This window comes from Ixodes scapularis, unplaced genomic scaffold (assembly GCF_016920785.2).
Source record: "Ixodes scapularis isolate PalLabHiFi unplaced genomic scaffold, ASM1692078v2 PGA_scaffold12__126_contigs__length_90152505, whole genome shotgun sequence".
NCBI lineage: Eukaryota > Metazoa > Arthropoda > Arachnida > Ixodida > Ixodidae > Ixodes > Ixodes scapularis.
Window position 1 is genome coordinate 32,325,467 of NW_024609838.1, and position 20,685 is coordinate 32,346,151.

A 20,685-nucleotide genomic window follows, 5' to 3' on the forward strand; every position below is an offset into this window, starting at 1 on the left:
GAAATGCTTTTTCCGTCCTCCAGAAATGTCGGAACAGTTTGCGACGGAGCAGAATGATGTCGCCCAAGCTCCCACCCCGCTGTGTCCGAACTGAAGGAAGTCCGCGTTATTGATTGGTACGATAGCCAGTTGCGACCGCTCTGCAGTGAGCACCAAAATAGCGGCGCCCTCAAAAATCCATTTCTGAATTTTCTTTCTTGCCAACTCAAAAATCAAGAACCTGCCAAAGGAATCTCGAAAAGCCGCTAAATTTGAGGCGCAGGCCAAGAACGACCGTAGTATATTTTTGTTTACCCCGCGAGCTTGGTTTGACCCCATTATACTTCCATGCGCCGTCGCAGGCGTGATCGTCAACGGTGACAGTTTTGTTGAGAGTAAGCAAAAACGACCACACGACTAACTTACCACAGAAACTATTTACGATAGAGAAGCCTAAACTGAAGAACATTTTAATTTTAGACCGGCTGAAATCACGCCAGCACGACTGAAAACCGCCGAAATTCCCCCCAACCGCAATTTTTCCCGGTAGACAACTCAACAAACCACTAAACTTATAGGGAACACTGCCAAATTGGCAACACTGAGCCACAGCCTGCATTTCTCAAGCTGTGAAGCGACTAAGCCGTCAATCCGTCCAAGGAATAGAAAGACGCCGTATCACAAAACAAATAAGACACGCCGTTACCATGTAACAATTTTATTTCATGGTTCGTCTCAAATACTAGGCAAGGAAGCCAGGCACCTTAGTTGTATATTATAATTATGCTCTTTCACAAGCTGTACCAGGTGACAGCCTCGACCATACACAACGTGATATGCGCACAACAAACAAAAAACGTGCGCCGGGCAATTGCGGACTTATGCGTTTCTTCGCAGAGTCCCCGGCACAATATGGGAGTGGAGGGGGGGGGGGGGGGGAAGTTCTGGCGACAAGAGACAACGAAAAACGGAAATAGTAACTCTTGCAAAAAGTCCTTCCCCGTCGATTCTTTTTTTTTTTTGTACTTTCGTTCGCAATGTTGACTTCCGCAAAACATGAGAGGGCCTGGAGGCAAGTGCCGCTTGCTACACTTTTTTGAACTGTACACCGATGCAGAGCAAAAAAAACAAAAAGATTGCTTTAAATTAGCCCGCTGTCCAGTCCCCTCTCTCCACACGTGAAACACGAGCCGTCCGGGATAACGCAAACGACTAAGGCAAAAGGAGCGGATTATGCGGGGTTCCTGTCGTGCGCTTGCTACATCCGCGCACTACCCGAGAACCATGACGGACTGGAACAAACTGCTGCGATGACAGCTGCTACCACTTGCCTCCATAGTTGCGTGGCACAATTCTCTAGAGGAGCAGACTTCACGCATATACACGCACACACACACACACACCAAAAGCCCAGACCCATTCTTACGGTGATGGATACCATTGCAAGGGCAGCCACTTGTCTAAACTATCGTTGATTCGTCCGAACCACGTTTTCCGGCGAAAGCCCGCTCAACCCTGACACACAGCTTACAAAAGGATGCACCAAATATGCAATGGATTATTCACAGATGGATTCTTTCAGGTGTGACGGAACACTGAAGAGAGCAATACGGAGTGCACCCAACCAAAATTCCGCACAAAGCGTACGCCCAGATGTACTAGAATGTTTAGTTTGAACCTTTGGAAAGGAAACGGCACCTCCAAGACGGTGAAGGGACGATGAGAAGTTTGTACAAGATGATTTCCCTTCTTGCGTTTCTTGTTTTTTCCGGGGCGGCACAGAGTTGTCGCGCAACACTCGTTTGAGAATGTTTTGAAAAATAATTTACATCCTTTCATCTCGGCTGTACTCTAAGATCGACCTTAAACTCGTGCGGATGTTCACACAAAAAAAAGAAAGAAAAAGAGAAAAGGACTGTTGTGTTTTGCGAGAACATGCTCAAACGACTTTGTAAGCTAAGGTTTGTGAGGAAACCGTTCTTGTGAAACATATTGCACAATCGCGACACAGGCACAGCTAGTGTTGGCCACGAGAGGTTGCCAGGAAAAAACTGTGGAATCCGCGCAGAGGGTACAAGGTGCACAAGGAGTCCACAAATGGGCTCGTACAAGAAATCCTGTTAGCATCCTTCACACCCAACTAAAACTGCTACGCATTGCAAACAGAAAACGCTGAAGAGACCGCAGTCTATTTGGCACGAAAGAGTCGAATGATATGCCCGCTCACTCAACAAACCAACCTGTTCTTTGCATTCAATACCGGAAGAAAAACGAGAGCAACAACACTAAAAATACCCCTGTTTGATCTAAAATTGCTATCTTGTCAAAAAAAAAAAAGCATCTCCAGCTTTGAGCAAAGCTAGACTCACTTCAGACGTTTCCCATCCAACAAACAAGTGCACGCCCCCTCTAACTCCCTCCCTTTCAAGTAAACAACGTAAAAAAAAACCCAAAAAACTTGTTCGTGCCACGAGCTTCGAAAAATCCCGGAGACGGTCGACCCGACCAAGAATGAAGCTCCCTGTACTGACTAGACTGAAAAAAATTAAAACAAGGAATAAAAAAAAAAGGTGAATTCTCCCTGCCCTCGATTGAAGCCACGGCATGCTTGGCAAACAAAGTGCGAGCAGTCTCCGCAACAGAAAACCAAACACCCGCACTACAGAGCTTGTTCAGCCCCGCGGAAAAAAACTTTCCGTCTAGTCCTTCGGCCGAAATCACACGGAACAGTCCACCCTAGCAGACGAGGAACCCGTTTTCACACCTGGCACGTAACCAACCGTCACGCTCCTCGGGCTGGCGACGTCCATCGCCACCGGCAGCGACACGTAACCGTTCGTCGCGCCGTCGGACGGATGCGGAGATCCGTCGGACCCGTCCGCACTGTCCCCAGACGCGGAACGTCCCCAGCCGATGGCTGCGTTGTGAGACACGTAGTCGTCAGCCGGCTGCGGACCCCTCGCAGCAGACTGCGCCGGCGCATATCCGTTCGTGGACGCACTGTTTCCGCCGCTCGGTTCGTCAAATGGACACTTCAAAACGGCTGCGGCTGACACGTACCCCAAACCCGGCGCCGCACGCACCGGCGAGAGCGTCTGCAAGGGGAACGGGCGCCCCTCACCCGAGAGTAAACAGTCGGCGGGTTCACCGGGAGGCGAAGTGCTCGAGAACGAGAAGTCCTCCAGCGATGCGTCGTTGCTGTTCTCGCCGGCACCGATGGCCACGTCGTCCGAGGACGACTCTCCGTCGTAGGAAGCGTCGGGCCGGACGCCCTCGTACGGTGGCACGTACGGGCCACATCCGTTTGGTGCCCCTACCATGTGGTGAAGGGGAACGTACCCCGAATCCGTCGGCGGGGTCTTCGTTGGCGGCTGGATCCCCAGCTTCGAGTAGCCGGGTCCCGCGGATGACGAATCCGCCGGATGGACCTTCATGGCTTGCCCCACGGTTACGTAGCCGCTCGGCGGCATCGCCGCGCGGACGGGCGCCGAGATGTCCTTGATGTGCGGCAGGACCCTGGGCTGCTCCAACATCATCCCGACCGTCAGGTCCCTGCCTCCCGTCCCCAAAAAGGGTGGGACTCCGCCGCGGAGCGCGAGCTGCGAGTACGGCATCGCTGGCGGGCCGCCCTCCCTCCTTCTTGCGGCCGACGGCGGAGGCGGCGACCGACACACGGAGTACGGCCCCGGCAGCATCACTTCGTCGCTGCTCCTCGCCAGGCCGAACTTGCTGTAGGGCGCTGACGGCGTCCGCACGCGCTGCGGCGAGCCGCCCGGAATGTCGAGCAGCGAGGGCTCACTGCTCGCGAGCAGCTGGCTCTGGAGACCCGGCGTTTCCGCGACGGCCGCACAGACAGCCAACTTGCTGTACGGCTCTTGAGATGGACCGTCGTTCGGCGCGGACGGCAGAGCTCTCGGAGCGTTGCCGGCAGTGTCTAATCCGGAGTCCTGGCTCTCACGGTCCTTATCCTCGTCCAGCTTGGGGAGGTTGGGGCGGCAACGGGGCGTGGTGTTGTGGGTAGGGAGGACGCAGTCCGGGGAAGGGGGTGCGGCCGGGTCGCTCTCGGCGCCGGAGTCGCACAGGGAGGAGGTGCGTGCCGTGCCGGCTGAGACGAGGCTGTCGTGGCCGTTGGTGCTGCCCCCGCTGCTGTCCCCGCTGGGGTTGCGACCCGGGGTGTCGGTGCGTCGGGTCTTCTTGTACAGCAACTGCAAGGTGGGCGAGCAAGGGAAAGGGCGTTTAGCGTCTTCCCCACTTTGAGAAGCCTGTGGACGGCGTCTGGTCCTCCGCGAATAATTTCAAACACTCCTGTTTTTGTCGAATGCATAAAGTAAGCTCCCTGGAAGCATTGCGGTAAACTGTGATAGCGCCGTATCTTTCACTAGTCAAAGTGAAACCATTGTGTTTTCGTGAAACGACCTAGTCATTCACACTGAGCGTACATGTATTACTAAATTTTGAAAAGAAGTGGTCAATCCCAGTGGAAGATTGAGGATTTGAGCGAATCAATCAGTCAAGAGCCCCAGTGAACAAACTTCTCTACACCTGCCAGGAGCCTACGAATTCCTCAAGTTCTGTGCCAGCGCGTCATTTCACGCCAGAGGCGGTACAAAATCACTAATCTCAAGACGAGATTTCTGCACAAAATGTTTTGGGAGTCGAGTTGAATACTGTGGGCGGTTTATATTCAATCGTCTGGCAATGGAATCTTTGTATTTTAAGTGAAGCAATAAAATGCCGACTTCATGCTCGAGTTGCCTCCTAAAGTCGCGAGCAACGCGTTCTTTCACGGTTGCCGAAACCGGCACCAATGCGTGAAACTTGCGCCCGACTGCCCTTCCACGCTCACCTCGTCCGTAGAAGAGCTGCTGCCCTGAGAATGGCCAGAGTCGTGGCGCTTCTTAGGAGCGTGGTCAGCGGCGGAAAAGCAGCCCATCCTGCCATAGGGAATGTGGGGGCTGGGATTGGCATCCGTGCCCCGGTGGACAGACCCGTTCCTCATGTTCTTGTAGCTGTGCATCTGGTTCTGATGGGAAACACAAGCATAGGAGGGGGGAGAGGGGGGTCAGGAACCAGAAACTATTAGCTGCGAAAAACTTTAAACCTGTGCACTGACCAAACGCTCTATAAATGCGAGCTGCCTAAACTCACGCAACACACACTTTGAAAGATGACACTCATTTGAAAGCGTGTTAAGAACTGCGTGCCTAATCCCCTTATATTCCCTCTATCGTACCCACCCATACGAGAAATGCTCTTAGAGTTTAGGCATGGCTGAATCATTCATTGATGCATGACAAAGAATTAATACTTCAGTCCCTAGTCTGCGTGTATTGCAAAGCTTGTCGACTAGCCTTTGGGATGAAGAATTCTTTGAGATATGAAAAAGCTTTGCAGGTCCTCTGCACTGATAACCCCAATTCATCACAATGAAAAAAAAAAACGAGTAACTGATAAGAAATCTTACAGCATTTGCAGAGTCCAACCCGTCGGGAAGCTGAATCTTGATCTCTTTAATCATGTCGACCTTTTTCTTCATCCTGTAAAAGCAGAAAGGGCAGCATGTCTCAGTCCAAAAGCTCAGAAAAGCAAGAAGCATTGAGCACTCGTTCACGAGGACCAACAGTAGCCGAACACAGTCTAGTACCGTGCAACAAACTAGGAATTGGGGACATGGTCACTATGCCCAAGAGGCGAAAAAGAAGGAAGTCAGCTCACCATCGTGCCAGCAGATACAGGACAAGGACGAGCACAGTCAGTCCTAGAGCCCCTCCCACTGCCACTCCAATGACCAATGAGATGGCGGGACCTGAGGGAAACAAAACATCAGTCCACATCAGAAGCCTATAAAAGATTGCAACCATCCACAATTTGGAGTCATAAAAACATGTACAAACTTACAAACCCCATCAGAGCAGAAAAGACTCCACAGGTTCACCCCCAATATTTTGAGAGGCGACAAACAAACAAACAATTTCCAAGCCTAGGGAGTCACGAAATAGTGCAATAAAAATATGATAATGCGGCCAGTTGTCTTTAGAAAAGACTGCATTCCCTGGTGGGAATCGAACCACCAACCTCTAGCGTAGTAATCGAGTACCCTACCCCTGGCACTAGAGGAGCAGCTTTGGTTAGTGTAGTTATTTAGGTGGTATACATGTACCCGCACTGCCGCAAAAACATTGTCACCTCAATGATAAGAAGAGCTCAAACACCCCGCACATTCTATCTACCGACTTCATCCGTAGGACTAAGGTGCATTAAAATTTTTAGCAACATCTTAATTATCACATTTAACCCCTTAAGTGCCAAATTTTTTTTCCAAAAGTAACCTAAATGTGCCAGATTTTTTTTTTTATTTTGAATTGTTACCCCTCTAGTATCACACATAAAATTTGAAAAGTTTATCACACAAAAATCAGCGGAGGTGAAAAAAATATTTGCCAACTAATACGAGTGCTGCCATCTAATATCAGCGCCGCAAAACTACTCGGACGAGCCGAGTTCGTCGGTGGAATTGAGGGCAACCGAAAAAAACCACTGGACGAGCTGAGCTTGTCCATGGCATTTTTAGCCAGAAAGTGGGCGACGAGCTCAGCTCGTCTAAGGCACTTAAAGGGGTACTCCGCCGATTTTCGAGCTACCTCAACTAATTATATTTTCTGACTCCCCGGCCTTTACCCTTTCTGGTATGCTATTTAGTATCGTGAAATTCATAATAGTTATTGCGAAATCGGCAAATGAAAATGATGCAAAAACCAACATTTAAATATACCCGCCCTTTTCAGTGCCGTGACGTCAGTGGAAGGTAAGCTTGCCAGTCGGGCGAGCAGTCTAAAGAATAGAATATGCCAATCATTTCCCAGTTAAAAATAACCATTGACTCCAATTAGGATATTCAATTGGAACCAACTGGAGTCAATGGAATTCAATTGGTTCTGGGTCATCCAACTGGTCATTCTAATTAGTTTCAATGTTTCCAATTGGTTACACCAACTAGGAACAACAAAATTCAACTGGCACTGGGCCACCTAATTGGTCACTCTAATTGGATTCAATGTTTCCAACTGGTTACCCCAATTAGGACCAACTAAATTCAATTGGCACTCAGCCACCTAATTGGTCACTCTAATTGGATTCAATGTTTCCAACTGGTAAAATTCAGTTGGCACTGGGCCACCTAATTGGTCACTCAATTGGATTCAGTGTTTCCAACTGGTTATCCCAATTAGGATCTATAAAATTCATTTGGCACTGGGTCACCTAATTGGTCACTCTGATTGGATTCAATGTTTCCAACTTTATGTTTTCAATGTTTCCAATTGAATTTGATTGATCTCCGATTGGGAACAATAAAATTCAATTGGCACTGGGACAGAACTTGCCATTATCTCTTTGCTCACCACAAAGTTTCCAAAGATCGCAATTATTAATTTTTTTTTTTTTTTTCAGTATTGCGTTGCAAAAAATTTTTTCAACATCGCATTTGAAAGAGGAAAAAAATTCGTACGCTATTTAATAAAAAAAAAACGAAAAAAAAAAAATCTCTTTCTAGAATTAGTCGGAATTGCCGGCAGCGTCGGTGTACACTGGGCGGCAAAGATGGCGCCTCGAGGACGGAGGAAGCATGAAGCACATGGCACCGATGGCGTGTACGGCATTCGTAGCATGGTTATGGCAATGATTCAAGAAAGTTCTATTGTGTTTTACTGCTGCAGAGTGCTCAATGGTGCGGTGATAATTACTTCATTTGACCTGCCAGCTTGTTAGAGCGCGAATGAGTGGCAACAAACGTTTATGGGAGCAAGGTAAGAAATTTTCTTTGTCCTTGCTGCACTGCAGTTTTGGGATTTCGGATTGTTAGATCTGCTGAGACACTCGTTGTTTGATCTTCAGTAAACGATGCGAGCGTGAATATATAGCTTTAGAGAAGAAAATTTTCCGGGCAGCTATCAGTTCGGAAGTTGTTGGGTATCCGCGAGGAAAGTTAAGTGCATTTTAAGCATCTCAAAACTGAACTATGAATTGCTGAAAACACTGACTGGGCACAGTTTCAAAAATTGAAGCTTTGGGATTCAAAATTAAGCAATTTCGGGGGAATGTTCGATAAGTGGGGTGGGGGGGTCGGTTGGTCGGTGATATCGGGTCATTACTTCTGGAAGTTGATGACTTGTAATAAAATAACAGTAGGTGCCGAAAATTTTGCATCTCATCCGGCGGACTATTTGCAGCTATGTTTCAAAATTTACTCTGTCTCACTCAGGGTAAGTTCAAAAACCTACCCGCGTCTTGCGTTGCCTCTGATCCATTCGAGTAAGATTTGGAACACAGCCTGCAATGCATGATTTCTTTTCGAGATATGAAAGACACTTATTTTTTCACCCCTGCACACTTTAAGCATATTTCAGGTGCACTGGCCAGCTTTACAGAGATGCCTTTGAATTGGCTGTTTCTTCTCCTTATAGCAGAGATTATGTCTCACAGGCTCATAGGAAACTTAGTAGTTTTAGACCATCCCAGATGCAAATTTAGCCCAGTCTCGGCAAAAGCTTCATCTCCTAATTTTGACCAGAGTGTTTCAGTCACCCAGGGATGTTTGCCTTTTAATGCAAGGCCTGCAGGTTTATACCACTGCAACTAATTTCTTTGCAGCGAAAAAAAAAGTTTAGTATGTTTCTAAGCTTGATTTAAACATTTATAATCCCATAAGGTCATTTAATGCATATTTATCCTTTATTTTAGGGAAGCTGCAGCTGCTATCCTGGAAGAAAACGACGATGCCTAGAAGCAAGAAATCATTTCTAATAAGTTAAATAAAGACTGTGTGATTATCTACCTTTAGATCTAGTTGCAACTTTTTCTAGTTTGGGATATCCAAACACTGATGGTTGTCCCAATTCGTATTTGTCAATATGATTTGAACAGTTGGACCAATTGCTTTTTTCCTATTGGGAGTCCGAAAACAGAAATAGGTTTTTTCCAATTGGTTGCATCCTATTGACAATGCCGAACTGGTTCGAATTGGTGATGTTCAATTAGATTTCGACAATTGAAACCAATCGACTTTTTCTAACTAGGAGTCCGAAATCACAGATAGGATTCCCCATTGGTTCTAATTGTCGATACCTAATTAGAACCAATTGACTTTTTCTAACTAGGAGTCCGAAATCACAGATAGGATTCCCCATTGGTTCTAATTGTCGACAACTAATTGGAACCAATTGACTTTTTCTAACTAGGAGTCCGAAATCACAGATAGGATTCCCCATTGGTTCTAATTGTCAATAACTAATTGGACCCAATGGTTATTTTTAACTGGGTTGTTCCGTGCTGAAGCGCGGGTCCTGGAGCGAGCTTCCGAAGCATTGATTTGACACCATGAAACTGCTTCGAATCAGTTGGGAACAAATTCTACAGTCCAAAGAGTGAACCCCTGCACTTCCACTGACGTCACTTTTTCATTGTTGCCAGTAGAGACTTTCAGTTTGAAAAACACGGTGAGGACCAAAATTGTAAATTCAATAACTTTGTGAAAAATAATTATTTTGACCTAATATTTGGGATACTATTTTGGCGATGTTGTTTGGCGAGTTTAGCGAAATTTCAAGCAAATCGGGGACCATGAAGAAATCGGCGAAGTACCCCTTTAAGGGGTTAAAGGGGTCACATGAAACGCTTTTCCAACTTTTTCCTGTTTAGCTTTCCTCCTCAACTCATAAATCGCCCATTCCACCAAACAGTTAAAGAAGACGAAAAGAAGGGAGGCCCCCTCTCGCTCGGAATCTGGTTTGTGTAGCCGGCCAGAGCCATTGTCCCCCTAGAAGATTAGCTCGTCGTTCAAAATTCAGACAAAAGTTGCTTTCCCCACCCCGTTCATCCTGATGCTGACAGTGCTGTTGAAGCTACGTGCTCGTTGGGCCAGCCACACTTGCAACGTGAGCGTGGCAAATGTGGCTGCAGAGAATGAAGTCAGGTGATGAAAGGGAGGCGGCTGATTGGTCCGGCAAGCGCGTAGCTTCCAGCACAATGTCAGCTTAGGGGTGAAGGGAATAAGTGAGGTTCGGTTGCGTGTGACGTCAGTTTGGACCCGATGACGCACTTTTGGGACCGCGGATGTATCGCAGTGAAAAGGCAGAGAGGTTGCGAAGGGGAGGAGGTACAAAATAGTCCGCTCTGTTTTAAATTTTTCGCACTGAAAGTCGGGCTTTTGACCTGCTACCTTTTTTCTTTTGGTCCACTGAACGATGTGCTATTAGTAAAATCCCAATCTAAAATGATTTATCCCAACCCAAAAATCGTTTCATGGGCCCTTTAAACACAGTTCAGCTTCTTTGTTGCCTTTGTCGTCCGCCAGGTAGTTACTTCATACCATTCTAAAAACGGACTTCGAATTAAACCAACCGAGAGCTCCAGTTGTCTAGATGCACAATCCGCCAGAGATGACATGGGATGGGCTATGGACCTGCCGGTTTTACTCAGTGTATGCTTCTCCACGACTACTCAAGTGATCCTCAGCTCATTTCTACGGAAAAGCTTGTCGATTTCCGTCCCAACAGACCGCCAATCAAGATGAGGGAAGCTCGTCTTACCAACAGACTCCGTCCTGGCACACTGCACCGGACTGTCGTCCGTCAGTCTTCCGTTGGAGAGGGCGCGGACCACGGCCCGGTAGACCGAGTTTGTGTCCAGACCATCTAGGAGACGTTCCTCAGCATCCGCGTTGGTCACGTTGTAGACTTTGCAGCTCTGAGGGTCATACCTGCTGTACTGGCAACCTGGTGAGAAACAGTAAAAAACAAGAAAAGGCGCTCATTAGTATGTAACATAAAACACAACAAATGAACCCTGCGGCAAGTGCCTACAGTTTTTGCCGTTCACACGGAGATTAACATAACGGGCCAGACAAAAGTGTTCCACTTAGCCAAAGTTCCAGCTATGAGAAGAACACTTTGAGAAGACACCACAAACCAAACAAGTATTTTTGCACAGTTCCACGTAAAGGGACGCTGCCAAGGTATCATATTTACACAAATGTCGGTCGACCCATTTTTCAATTTTTGAAAATCGAACCAAAGCATATCACCACCAACAAAAACAAAACAATCGCAACATCAAGAACACCTCGGCTTGTTACTAGTTCAGCCGGCAGTACCTGTAGCATTGTGCTATTCTGTGCGCTCATTTTACAAATTCCTTTTTTTTCTTTTTATTATTTGCACAAACAAGTATTATTGATAGTGATTCGCAAATTTTAACCCAAATGTACGGCAGTGAACAGCACACGGTGCTCCTGACTCCCGGGGGTTGGCGGCACTTCTTGTAAGAGCCACTCCGGAGGCCGCTGAAACAGCATCACGGCTCACTCCCCACGGCTTCTTTTCGCAGTTTTTCTTACGATTCACGGCCGCGTGTCATTTGGTCAACTGTCAAAATCATGCTGGAGCGCGAACTGCATTTTTCTTTTTTTTTGTATTGACATGCGTGACGGGCAGTTTAGGTTTTAGGTGCTTGTTTATGGCCATTCTTCACCCAGAAGCAACCAACAACTGCGCTGTTGGACGCAAGTTCGACCCGTCGGAGCGTGTAATGTGGAGTCTGCAATGGCACGGGATCTTAAACTGCGATGGCAAGCAAAGAGGCTTCCATGGGCCAAAGTCCGGATAGGTAAGGATGCCTTTCGGAGTTTGAGGTCAGACTTACAACGTAAGCCACAAAAGTGCGCAATCAGTCCCTACCCGTGACATGCAACGCGATCGCCGAGCAAGCGTGGAAGATGCGGTTGATGCTCTCATTTGCAAAGTGTGAGATTTCGTTAGAAGACGCCACCGACGTGCTTCGAGAACGTGGAGGTGATGACGACGGGACTGACGTCACCAGTGCGGACGAGTCGTAGTCTAGTCGCGGACGAAGTGAGAACGACAGGGAGCAGCTTTAGTTGTCCTGAGTGAACTTCCTAGTTTTGATAATGCCTGGGCATCTCATGCACCTTGTGCATACACGTGCCGCCAAAGCACGCCACAAGGCATAGATCGCCATGGAAGCTGGACTTCCAAAATGGATACTTTGCCATTCTCTGGCGTTCGCAATAAAAAGCGCATCTAAAGCTTTTTTTTTTTTTTTCTTGCTGATGTGCAATGTGGGGTTCAACTTACAATGGAGTCGACTTACAATCGTGTAAATACGGTACCTGCACTTTCAAGATTTTTACTGAAGCACGACCCAAAGGGGTCCCACTATAAAGAAAAAATATTTGTGGCTTGAAGTCGGGCCTCATTGTTACAGAGAAACACCCGTTTGAGAATCGGGTTTTAAGGAATGCTCTCTCTCTCTCTCTTCCTTAGTCAGGTGCTGCAAGAACACCAATTGTGAATTTTGTCCAAGCTCAAGGCCTTCTAAGGCATGCAGTAGTAATAAAATAAAAAAGATGTACAATAAAACCCAAAGTGTCATGGGAAAATAAGCGCCAAAAAAAACACGGACAAAGAGTAGATTGACAACGACACAGGGCGCACTCTCAACTGAATTTATTAGGAAAAAACACAAACTTATATACCAATGGGAGCACACTATCAGACACCACACGTCACGTCCCACGATGTACCAACTGGCCCATCTAAGCATTTTATTGCCAAAGTGTCAATTCAGAGGATTATTCAGTGCTTCTGCAGGGCTCCGGTACACTTTGCTGCACTGCCCGTCTGACTTCAGTCCGGCTCTATTTCTCAGAAATGATGCGACTGTGCAGCAACAAAAAGAAAACAAAGACGTTTACAACTTCTTGTAACGCCGATTTAGAGCGCAGCTCTTGAGGAGGAGGAGGAGGGGAGGGTACTAAGCGGAAGGTATGCCCCTCCTCCTCCATCCGTACCTTCTCCTCCTCCCTCCTCTCACGTGCGAAACACGCGTCCTCAGGCGACGTTTCGGTGGAAGTCACGGTGACGTTTCGGCACGTGACTTACACTGACACGTCATGGTGAGGTTTCGTCACGTATTGGCACCGCGCTGAAACGTCACTGTGTTGAAACGTTGCGAGTGACGTTCCAACACCGCGCCAAAATGTCTCCGTGCCAAAACGTCGCGAGTGACGTTTCGGCACCGTCCCATAATGCACCGCGTAGTTACGGCGACGGCGACGCCACTCAAGCCGGAAACGGGCGCCTAAGAGCTGCGCTTTAAAACATTGCACCTAGTGTCTCGACACCACAATCGAGTGTTTCAAGTGGAAAAACTGGTATTACCGCGGAATGTGTTTACGGGCCGGATTTCACAGAAAAGCGTAATGCTAGAGCATGGCAAAAAAGCGTTACAAGCAGGCCAAGGCAGCATAAACGATGCGTAGCCCGTAGCGGGGAACGCATAAGCATCCGAAGCATATAGAAGGCGTAATTAGTTGTAAAAATTCATACATGGTCGTAAATAGGAACAAACGATCGAAGCCAGAGATATTCACCAATGAGCTCAGCTGAAATCGAACCCCGGGCCCTGGGATCTGCAATTCAACGTCTCGAATTGGCACCGCAGGTCGGACGCGAATAAGAGTGCAAGCAATTGAACTTGCCGCCAACGGCCGCCTGCCGTAGCACACGACTGTCCGCAGCGAGCGACACTTGGTCTTAGTCCGCAGGTGACCACTGGAGGCAAGTTACACCTAGCATACTTAATCGGCGGTCAACCAACAATGTCGAGTCATACTTACCGCAAAATACCGGGGGAGCGCCCACCTCACTTTCGTTGGGTTAATCTAGGCATGTGCGCTTGTCCGGTCAAACCGGGCGCTTAACATATATTTTGCAGCATCGATCCCCAAGTTTGAGAAACATCAATAGTGGGCGCCCAAATGAAGTGGGTACTTCTGTGGTATCTTAGAGGATACTTAGCCCGCAGGCTATGGGCACTAGCGAGTTGTACTTAGTCCAGCATACTTAGTCCGTAGAAAACTATTAGCGGCGAGTCATACTTAGTCCAACCTAATTTTACTTAAATCCAATCAGGGCCGACACTATGATTCGACGGGGTCCATCAAGCAGTGCAAAGAGTGCGTCACGACGGCGCTCGTTCTTTGTGGGTTAGGCCATCGCTGGCAAAACCAATCGTGCAGAAAAAGCGCAAGATCGTGGCGCCTTCACTGCATGTGACCAGTTCAGTCGGCGATGGCAAACACAGAAAGACGATGGGCGCCGCAATGATACACTTTTGGCACCGCTCGATTGGCTCCACCAAATCGTAGCGTTGGCTTTGGCCAGGCCTAAAGCGAAACGGACTCGCAACATCACGGAGCGAATCATAAGGGATGGCGCGGCAGGCGCATGACGTTAGAACTTAGGACAAGAGTCCATCGATAGAGTAAAGGGCATGACAAACTTGCTCCCCTTGCTATTACTTCGGTTACAAAAGGGGCTCTTTACAGAAAAGCGCCGAGCATTCGAGGCCCTACGCACACCCACCAAAGAATCAGAACCCACAGAAAAATCCTCGTTAAGACGTACTCGTGAGACGCCACATTTTTTAACAAAAACAAAATTAAACTTGTCTCGATCATTTCGATGAACCTGTAGATCAGAAGAGTGCCCAAAGTGCGCAGCACGTCCGAAACCACATGACGCAACGCGTAGCAAATCATAGTGCACGCACGCATAATACATGCACGACACATTCCGTTCTTCGCAGTTTCGTCGAAATGATAGAGGCGATTATTTTCTTTTAGGGCTATCAGTCTCCAGTCAAAGGGATCTGATGTTTGCTTGCACGTGGCCTTGCGACCGGGGTCCACGTGTGAGGCGCCATCGCACTAGATCGGACACACCAAGGACGGCGCGGGCAACAGGGGGCACCTCACCGGCGGCGTCGTGCAGTGCCATGTTGCGGTACTTGTCGGCCACGGCGCACGCCTCGATCTGGTAGCCGTCCACAAAGGACTTGAGGGCACTGCATTCCAGCTGCCACCGCATCAGGAGCGAATGGGGGCCGTCCCTCTCCAGCGAAACCTGGGTGATCTTCTCCAGCTCTGCCGGAGGAAAGGAACCAGAAATCATGCGGGGTAAAACCACGCTGGATGAATATACACTATATGACACCGTTAGAGCCAACGCAACATCAACATTTTGTTTCACATTTCGCTTTGAAAGCGTATTGGGGAATGCTAAATTCTGCCGCTTAGGTCAGTGCTCCAAATGAATGTTTCCCACCACACTACCGTAATATCCCGAGAGATGCCCCACCCCCAAAGATAGCCTGTACAGTTTTGGAATGATTTGCAGATTTTTCTGCTTCTGGTACTTTCACGGCCCTGGCCAATGGTGACCTCGGCAGAAATGACGTTACTTAAAACCCGACGCACAAAAAGGTTTTCCGCAAGGTAGGCAAATCCTCCTTGCCACCGTTCCTATTTCTCCCTCTCCCACTGCTATCTTGACGGAGGCAAACTCCTTTTGTTTGGGCTGGGTAAGCAGCGATGCCATCCCGGCTTATCCAGCCCCAAGATGCAACATTAAGAAGTCTTTCCCGCCGTCAAGTTAGCACTGGGAGAGGGGGAAATAGGAAGGGTGGCAAAGAGGATTTTCCTACCTTGGGGAAAAACTTTTTGTAGGTCGGCCTTTAACCAGGACAAGAGATAAGTGAACACTGCTGACTGGAAAAGACAATCGTCTTTGGTTTGTCACCCCTTCTTGCGATCACGAGTTTCGAGGATCACAACATCTAAAACTAGCATTTTTTCAACTTTTTCTTTCATGGACCACCAAAAGTTAGCTTACCACCTATATACAGTTAAACCTCGATGTAACGAAGTCGGTAAAATTCGCAATTTACTTCGTTACATTGAAATTTCGCTAAATCGAAATTTGGCTTTAGCATGCGAAAAAAAAAATTCCGAAACATTTTGCGGGTATGAAAACTCACCGAAAATGACATTTATTTTGGGGCAAAGTACTCCGCGAGTTTTGCTTGCGCCTTGTCCGACAGTAGCAGCGGCGTCATACGGCATTCGAGCGCCCAGAGCGCTTGCATGGCATCTTGCTGCCCATGCGACGCCGTGTACCTCCTCAGTACGTCCATTGCGTCAAGCACTTCCGAGTGCTCGTGATCTCGGCAGTTTCTTCAGGATGGCGTCCAAAACGTTTGCTTTCTCATCCAAAGAAAGAACTTTACGTTTCCTTATGGCAGCAAGCACGTGAGTGAACCGCCCGGTTGAAAAATAAAGCTGTTTAGTTTAGGCGGTGCCAATGTTTCCAACCTACACAGCACTCTTGACCGCACAGTTTACTCAAGTTTACTTGCCCTCTTGCGCCCCTTGCGCCCACAGTGTGCTTGCGCAAGACGATAATCGGTCTTCTCCTAGATGGCAAGACGATAATCGGTCTTCTCCTAGATGGCACTGCCCGTGCGGTCGCGCTAGGTCGCGCGGTCGCGCCATCACGTCGCTCCCCCGCTGAAGTTGGCTCCCGCGCTACCCGCGGTACAGTGGACTATGATGATCAGTGAATGTCAGTGGTGATGCTGTTATGCCGTGTTAACTTTTTGCTCGGCATTTTCTGGCCAGCCCCGCGGAATCCGCTTTGCCGCATGCCTCGCCGGCGCTACCGGCGCCGCATCCTCGGGCAGCCTAGGAACGTTGGAAGGCCTGTCCCCGTGAAGTAACCTATCAAGCGCTCGCGTTTGCGCATAATTTTTTTTTTAACCACAATTTTTTTGCGAAGTTGTTTTTTAGAGTTGATATATTTATTGCCTTCTATGGCAATGGCGCTTCGTTATATTGAAATAGCAGCAAAATAGACTTCGTTATATAGAGACTAAAAATACATGGGGTCTATGGGCAAGAAATTATGAAAAATAAAATACTTCGTTAAATCGAGGATTTCGTTACATTGAAGTTCGTTATATCGAGGTTCGACTGTACATCCGATTTGCTATCGATCTTAGGTGGGCTCTCTCTAAGGACATTACAGTTGTAGTTTTGATGACAGCCTTTCAATTCAAGAGATAAACACACAAAAAAGACTGGCAATTGCTCGTTTGCAATAACAGTGTCATCAACACAACTACTGTGCCTAGTGGTACGTGACAACATGGAGGCAGAGGTAAGGACTACTCTCAGCTCCAGAAATACTCGCTTTTGATACTGGCTACGTAACGGCGGGCGATATTTAAAGTCTTAACCCAAGCTGACAAATGATAGTGTCATTAGTCGGTCGGCAATGGACAATGTTTTTGGGGTACCTCGTTCGAAGTTTCAGCCAAAGTCGACGGCAGGAAACTTGACCAACGATGCTAGCGAGAGCATAAGAAACTGTGTGTTTACTCCGAACGAGCCTACGGTCTCCGTTTACACTTCAATCTGTCCCATCTTTGGCTGTAAACTGCAACGTCAGACTAGAAACAGGTTTCCTTAGGAGTGTGATCGCGCAGGTGGCAATAAAAGACTTATAGACCAGCAGCAAAGGTGACAACACCCCAGAGTACACCCACAGTACCCTTCTCAAATGTCTGTCAGGCAACACTGGCGATCGCCACATTTCGAGCATCGCATCGCGGGCAAAGCTCGCAATTGGATCCAGCACATGCTGGGCGCCGACACAGCCGTTGCATTCGATGCACGCTCGAAGCACACGCCCAAAATACGGCGGCCTCAGAGCGACAACTGGCAGGCGTGCACTTCGCAAAAAAGCTTCTCTTCTGCAGAAACGTCCGACACCAATAAGGCCGTGATGTGCGGGGGGCCCACCTTTGGAAACTGGGATCACGCAGGACGTCCAGGCCATTTCCGAAGCATTCGACACGCCGTGCGCAGCCACGGCAAACTGGTACACCTTGTCCGGCTCGAGCTGCAGCAGGGTGGCAGTCACGTTGGGGGGCAGCCTGCGCCACTCCAGCGACTGGTTGCAGCTGTACGAACGGGGCAGCATGCGCGGGCACCAGAACACTGTGTAGCCTGGAGATGGAGCCTCGGCCTCCTCGAAGCCGGAGCTCAAAGCGGGGGAGGAGCCAGACAGAACGCGGCCCGTCACTGGAGGCCTCCAGGACACCTCGTACTCTCCGGAAGACAGTGCCATGACCTTGATGTCTTGCGGAGCATTCATCACTGTGACGAATGTATAAAAAAAAAGCATGCGGTGTCACCTCAACACATCAACACAGAAATGGCGAAAATTGATGGTCTCTATGGTATACCCAAAGATGCTCTCTATATGAGAAGCAATTGTGGGTCTTCTTAGACGTCGTAGCGCCGCACGCTGGATCGCGCCACAACGTCCGTGACCGTAAAAAAGCATGTGGTCACGTGACCTCAAACATCGGGTCACGCGATGTCAGTGTCCAGTGATGGCGTTACAGAGTCGTGTAACGTCGCAGTTCGACATAACGTCCCGGTGTCACCTAAAAGATGACGACCCGAGTCTCTTCGCTCGGGACTGGTCATCCTACCAGCAACGCCAACTGTTTTCACGCAGTGACGTCACGAGCGCGACAGAACCGCCAACAGCCACATCCTGGGCTTGGACGAAAAACCCCCCCGAGAGCCAGCCCAATAAATGCTCCGCATTTAAAACAACAAAATGTGTTTCGAAAGCGCGTCGAGCGAGGTGGACACTCACGGTCGTCGTGCCGGTCCACGCGCATGCTAGAATGAACCCTGGAGAGGCCGTTCTCGTTGAGGGACCAGAGCCGGAACTTGTAGGCCGCGTTGCGAAGGAGATTCTCGAAGGTGACGGTGGGCACCTGCGACGTCTTGTTCTCGCACCTGTCCTCCAGTGGATTCTCCTCGCAGCACTCCACCAGGTACTTTAGCATGGCCCCGCACCAGTGCTTCCTGGGAACCGTCTGCAATGGGACGAGGAGTAGAGAAACAAGCCTCTGTTAGCAACATTTCCAGCAGCAAGAAACAGTGCGATAGCTTCTTATGTGATGATCAAGATGTGTGAACTAAGAAACCCGTGAGCATCTAACTCGCTAATGTTTTATGGCGTCACGGTAAAGCACGAAGAACCAGTGTCAGAGCAGTGACACATCACAGCTTGGCTATGCGGAACGAATGCTAACGCAAAGATTTGAACGTCGTTAGCTAAATTCCTGCCCCCGCCTGCCTCAATACGGATAATTTACTGGCAGAAAAAGAGAGGAGGAGGCCAACTGCCAAGATCGGTTTGTGCGTCATGGCAACACTATCTTTTTGCAGGACGCAAGGTATTGTCCCCCAAAGGAAAATGCACGGGGACTGGTCTACAGAATACCCTGCAATGACCGTGGCGCCCTGTACAATGAGGAAACGAAAAATGACATGGAAGGTCCATGCAGGCATCGTTACAAAGGAAGTACAGAGAAATGCGCTAGCAGAACACGTTGAAAAGACCAGCCACACCGTCGCCTCGAACAGCACTGTCCTTGACACAAGAAAAAACTGGCACAGTCAGCTCTTTGTTAGAATCCTGGTACATACAAAGAATGCAAGCTATAGTAATGTCGACCAGTCTACATGGACACTGCATAGTAGATTTGAGAAGCGCCCAAAAAAAGCAAGGACAACAAAAAGAACTGGACAAAGCAATGCGCATTGTTTCGTCCCATTTTTCCGGGTTTCTTTGCGTTTTGTATTTGTGCTTTTTGTATTGTAGATGTACCAACTTGCCCAACTATGCATTCTTTTACAATTTATCTGCACAGTAGCTACACATCTACACATCTCAGATATGATGCGTCGTATAAGGGCGCGTCGGGAAAACCTACCTAAAACAAGCTGTCCCACACGAACAAACACGCGTCACTCGTGAACGGGGGGTCCGAGCTGACCTCCTAGGAGTACTATCCACAACTTTAGAACGAGCAACTTGCATCTGGATGCCAATTCCACCGTGGCTTTTGGTGTGTGCCAATGCTCAGTGCAATGTTCTGCGACGTGGCGGCCATGATAGCCTACCAAGATCAAAACACAAGGGACTCACCTCGAAGTTGAGTGTTATGCTTCGCTTGCTCTGGTAATTCTGCACCTTGAAGCCACTCTCGGATATCCTAGGTGGCGAATCTGGCACTACAATCGCAAAGAAAAAGAAAGCAAACAAACACAGTCTTTAGACACAATACCAGACAACCCAAAAAAAGCTATCTCCAAATATTTTATGTTTTATTTTTCTATTAGATGAGAATGGCCTCAGAATTGTGCAGGTTTCGTAGAAAGATTCACAGTCAGAGCTCTAAAAATGCGCATAAATAAATCTGACCATCGTCTTCATGGCAGGTACGAGAACTCCAGTTGAGTATTTGGACGATTTCTTTTTATATAATTGCACTCGCGAAAAACGTCAAATGGTGACACTTCCCAAACACTAGGATAAGAAAAAGCAGGACATTTTTGACAAAAAAGTACCATTTTAGAGGTTGCCAGTACATGAGCCCTTTGTTACCCACGGGACGGGTTCTTCGAGAATCGTTTGTAAGTTTTTGTGAAAGGCAGTTTGCAAAGAAATCCTCTTAATCCCTCTAACGTTTGTGAAAGGTCACAAAGACTCACCATCCGACAGGGTCTCCTGCACCAGGAAGACGCTCTCAGTCCAGAGCTCCGCCATGACTGCCCTGGATGCCCTGGCCCTCAGTCGGAAGGTGTAGTTGGTGTATGGGGTCAGGCCTTGCACCATCAGGGACGTCTTGTTCAAAATGTGCATCTCCTAGAGAAAAATTTTTTTAAATAAATGAATTACTTGTTTTTTGCAATATGTGCAAAGA

At 48.3% G+C, this 20,685-nt stretch overlaps 1 protein-coding gene and 1 long non-coding RNA gene across 4 annotated transcripts in view; one reads left to right on the top strand and one right to left on the bottom strand.

The window, feature by feature from the left end:
• Positions 1-681: 681 nt before the first annotated feature.
• The window catches only part of LOC8025354, a 152,812-nt gene continuing 132,808 nt past the window's right edge, over positions 682-20,685 (bottom strand). For 2 of the 3 annotated variants that reach the window (XM_042289504.1, XM_029988599.4), the window contains exons 8-18: positions 20,474-20,627; positions 19,908-19,993; positions 18,564-18,789; positions 17,696-18,052; positions 14,813-14,980; positions 13,427-13,465; positions 10,566-10,751; positions 5,695-5,785; positions 5,444-5,516; positions 4,826-5,002; positions 682-4,184 (exon numbers count right to left, since the gene is read on the bottom strand). In XM_042289504.1, the coding sequence (XP_042145438.1) occupies positions 2,697-4,184; positions 4,826-5,002; positions 5,444-5,516; positions 5,695-5,785; positions 10,566-10,751; positions 13,427-13,465; positions 14,813-14,980; positions 17,696-18,052; positions 18,564-18,789; positions 19,908-19,993; positions 20,474-20,627 (3,045 nt within the window). In that variant the 3' untranslated portion in view covers positions 682-2,696. The remainder of the gene's footprint in view (positions 4,185-4,825; positions 5,003-5,443; positions 5,517-5,694; positions 5,786-10,565; positions 10,752-13,426; positions 13,466-14,812; positions 14,981-17,695; positions 18,053-18,563; positions 18,790-19,907; positions 19,994-20,473; positions 20,628-20,685) is intronic. The other variant, XM_040218842.3, reaches the window with a different exon arrangement.
• On the top strand, positions 7,580-8,811 carry LOC120846936. Its single transcript, XR_005717137.3, has 2 exons — positions 7,580-7,784; positions 8,719-8,811. It is a non-coding gene; the product is annotated as an uncharacterized LOC120846936 (long non-coding RNA).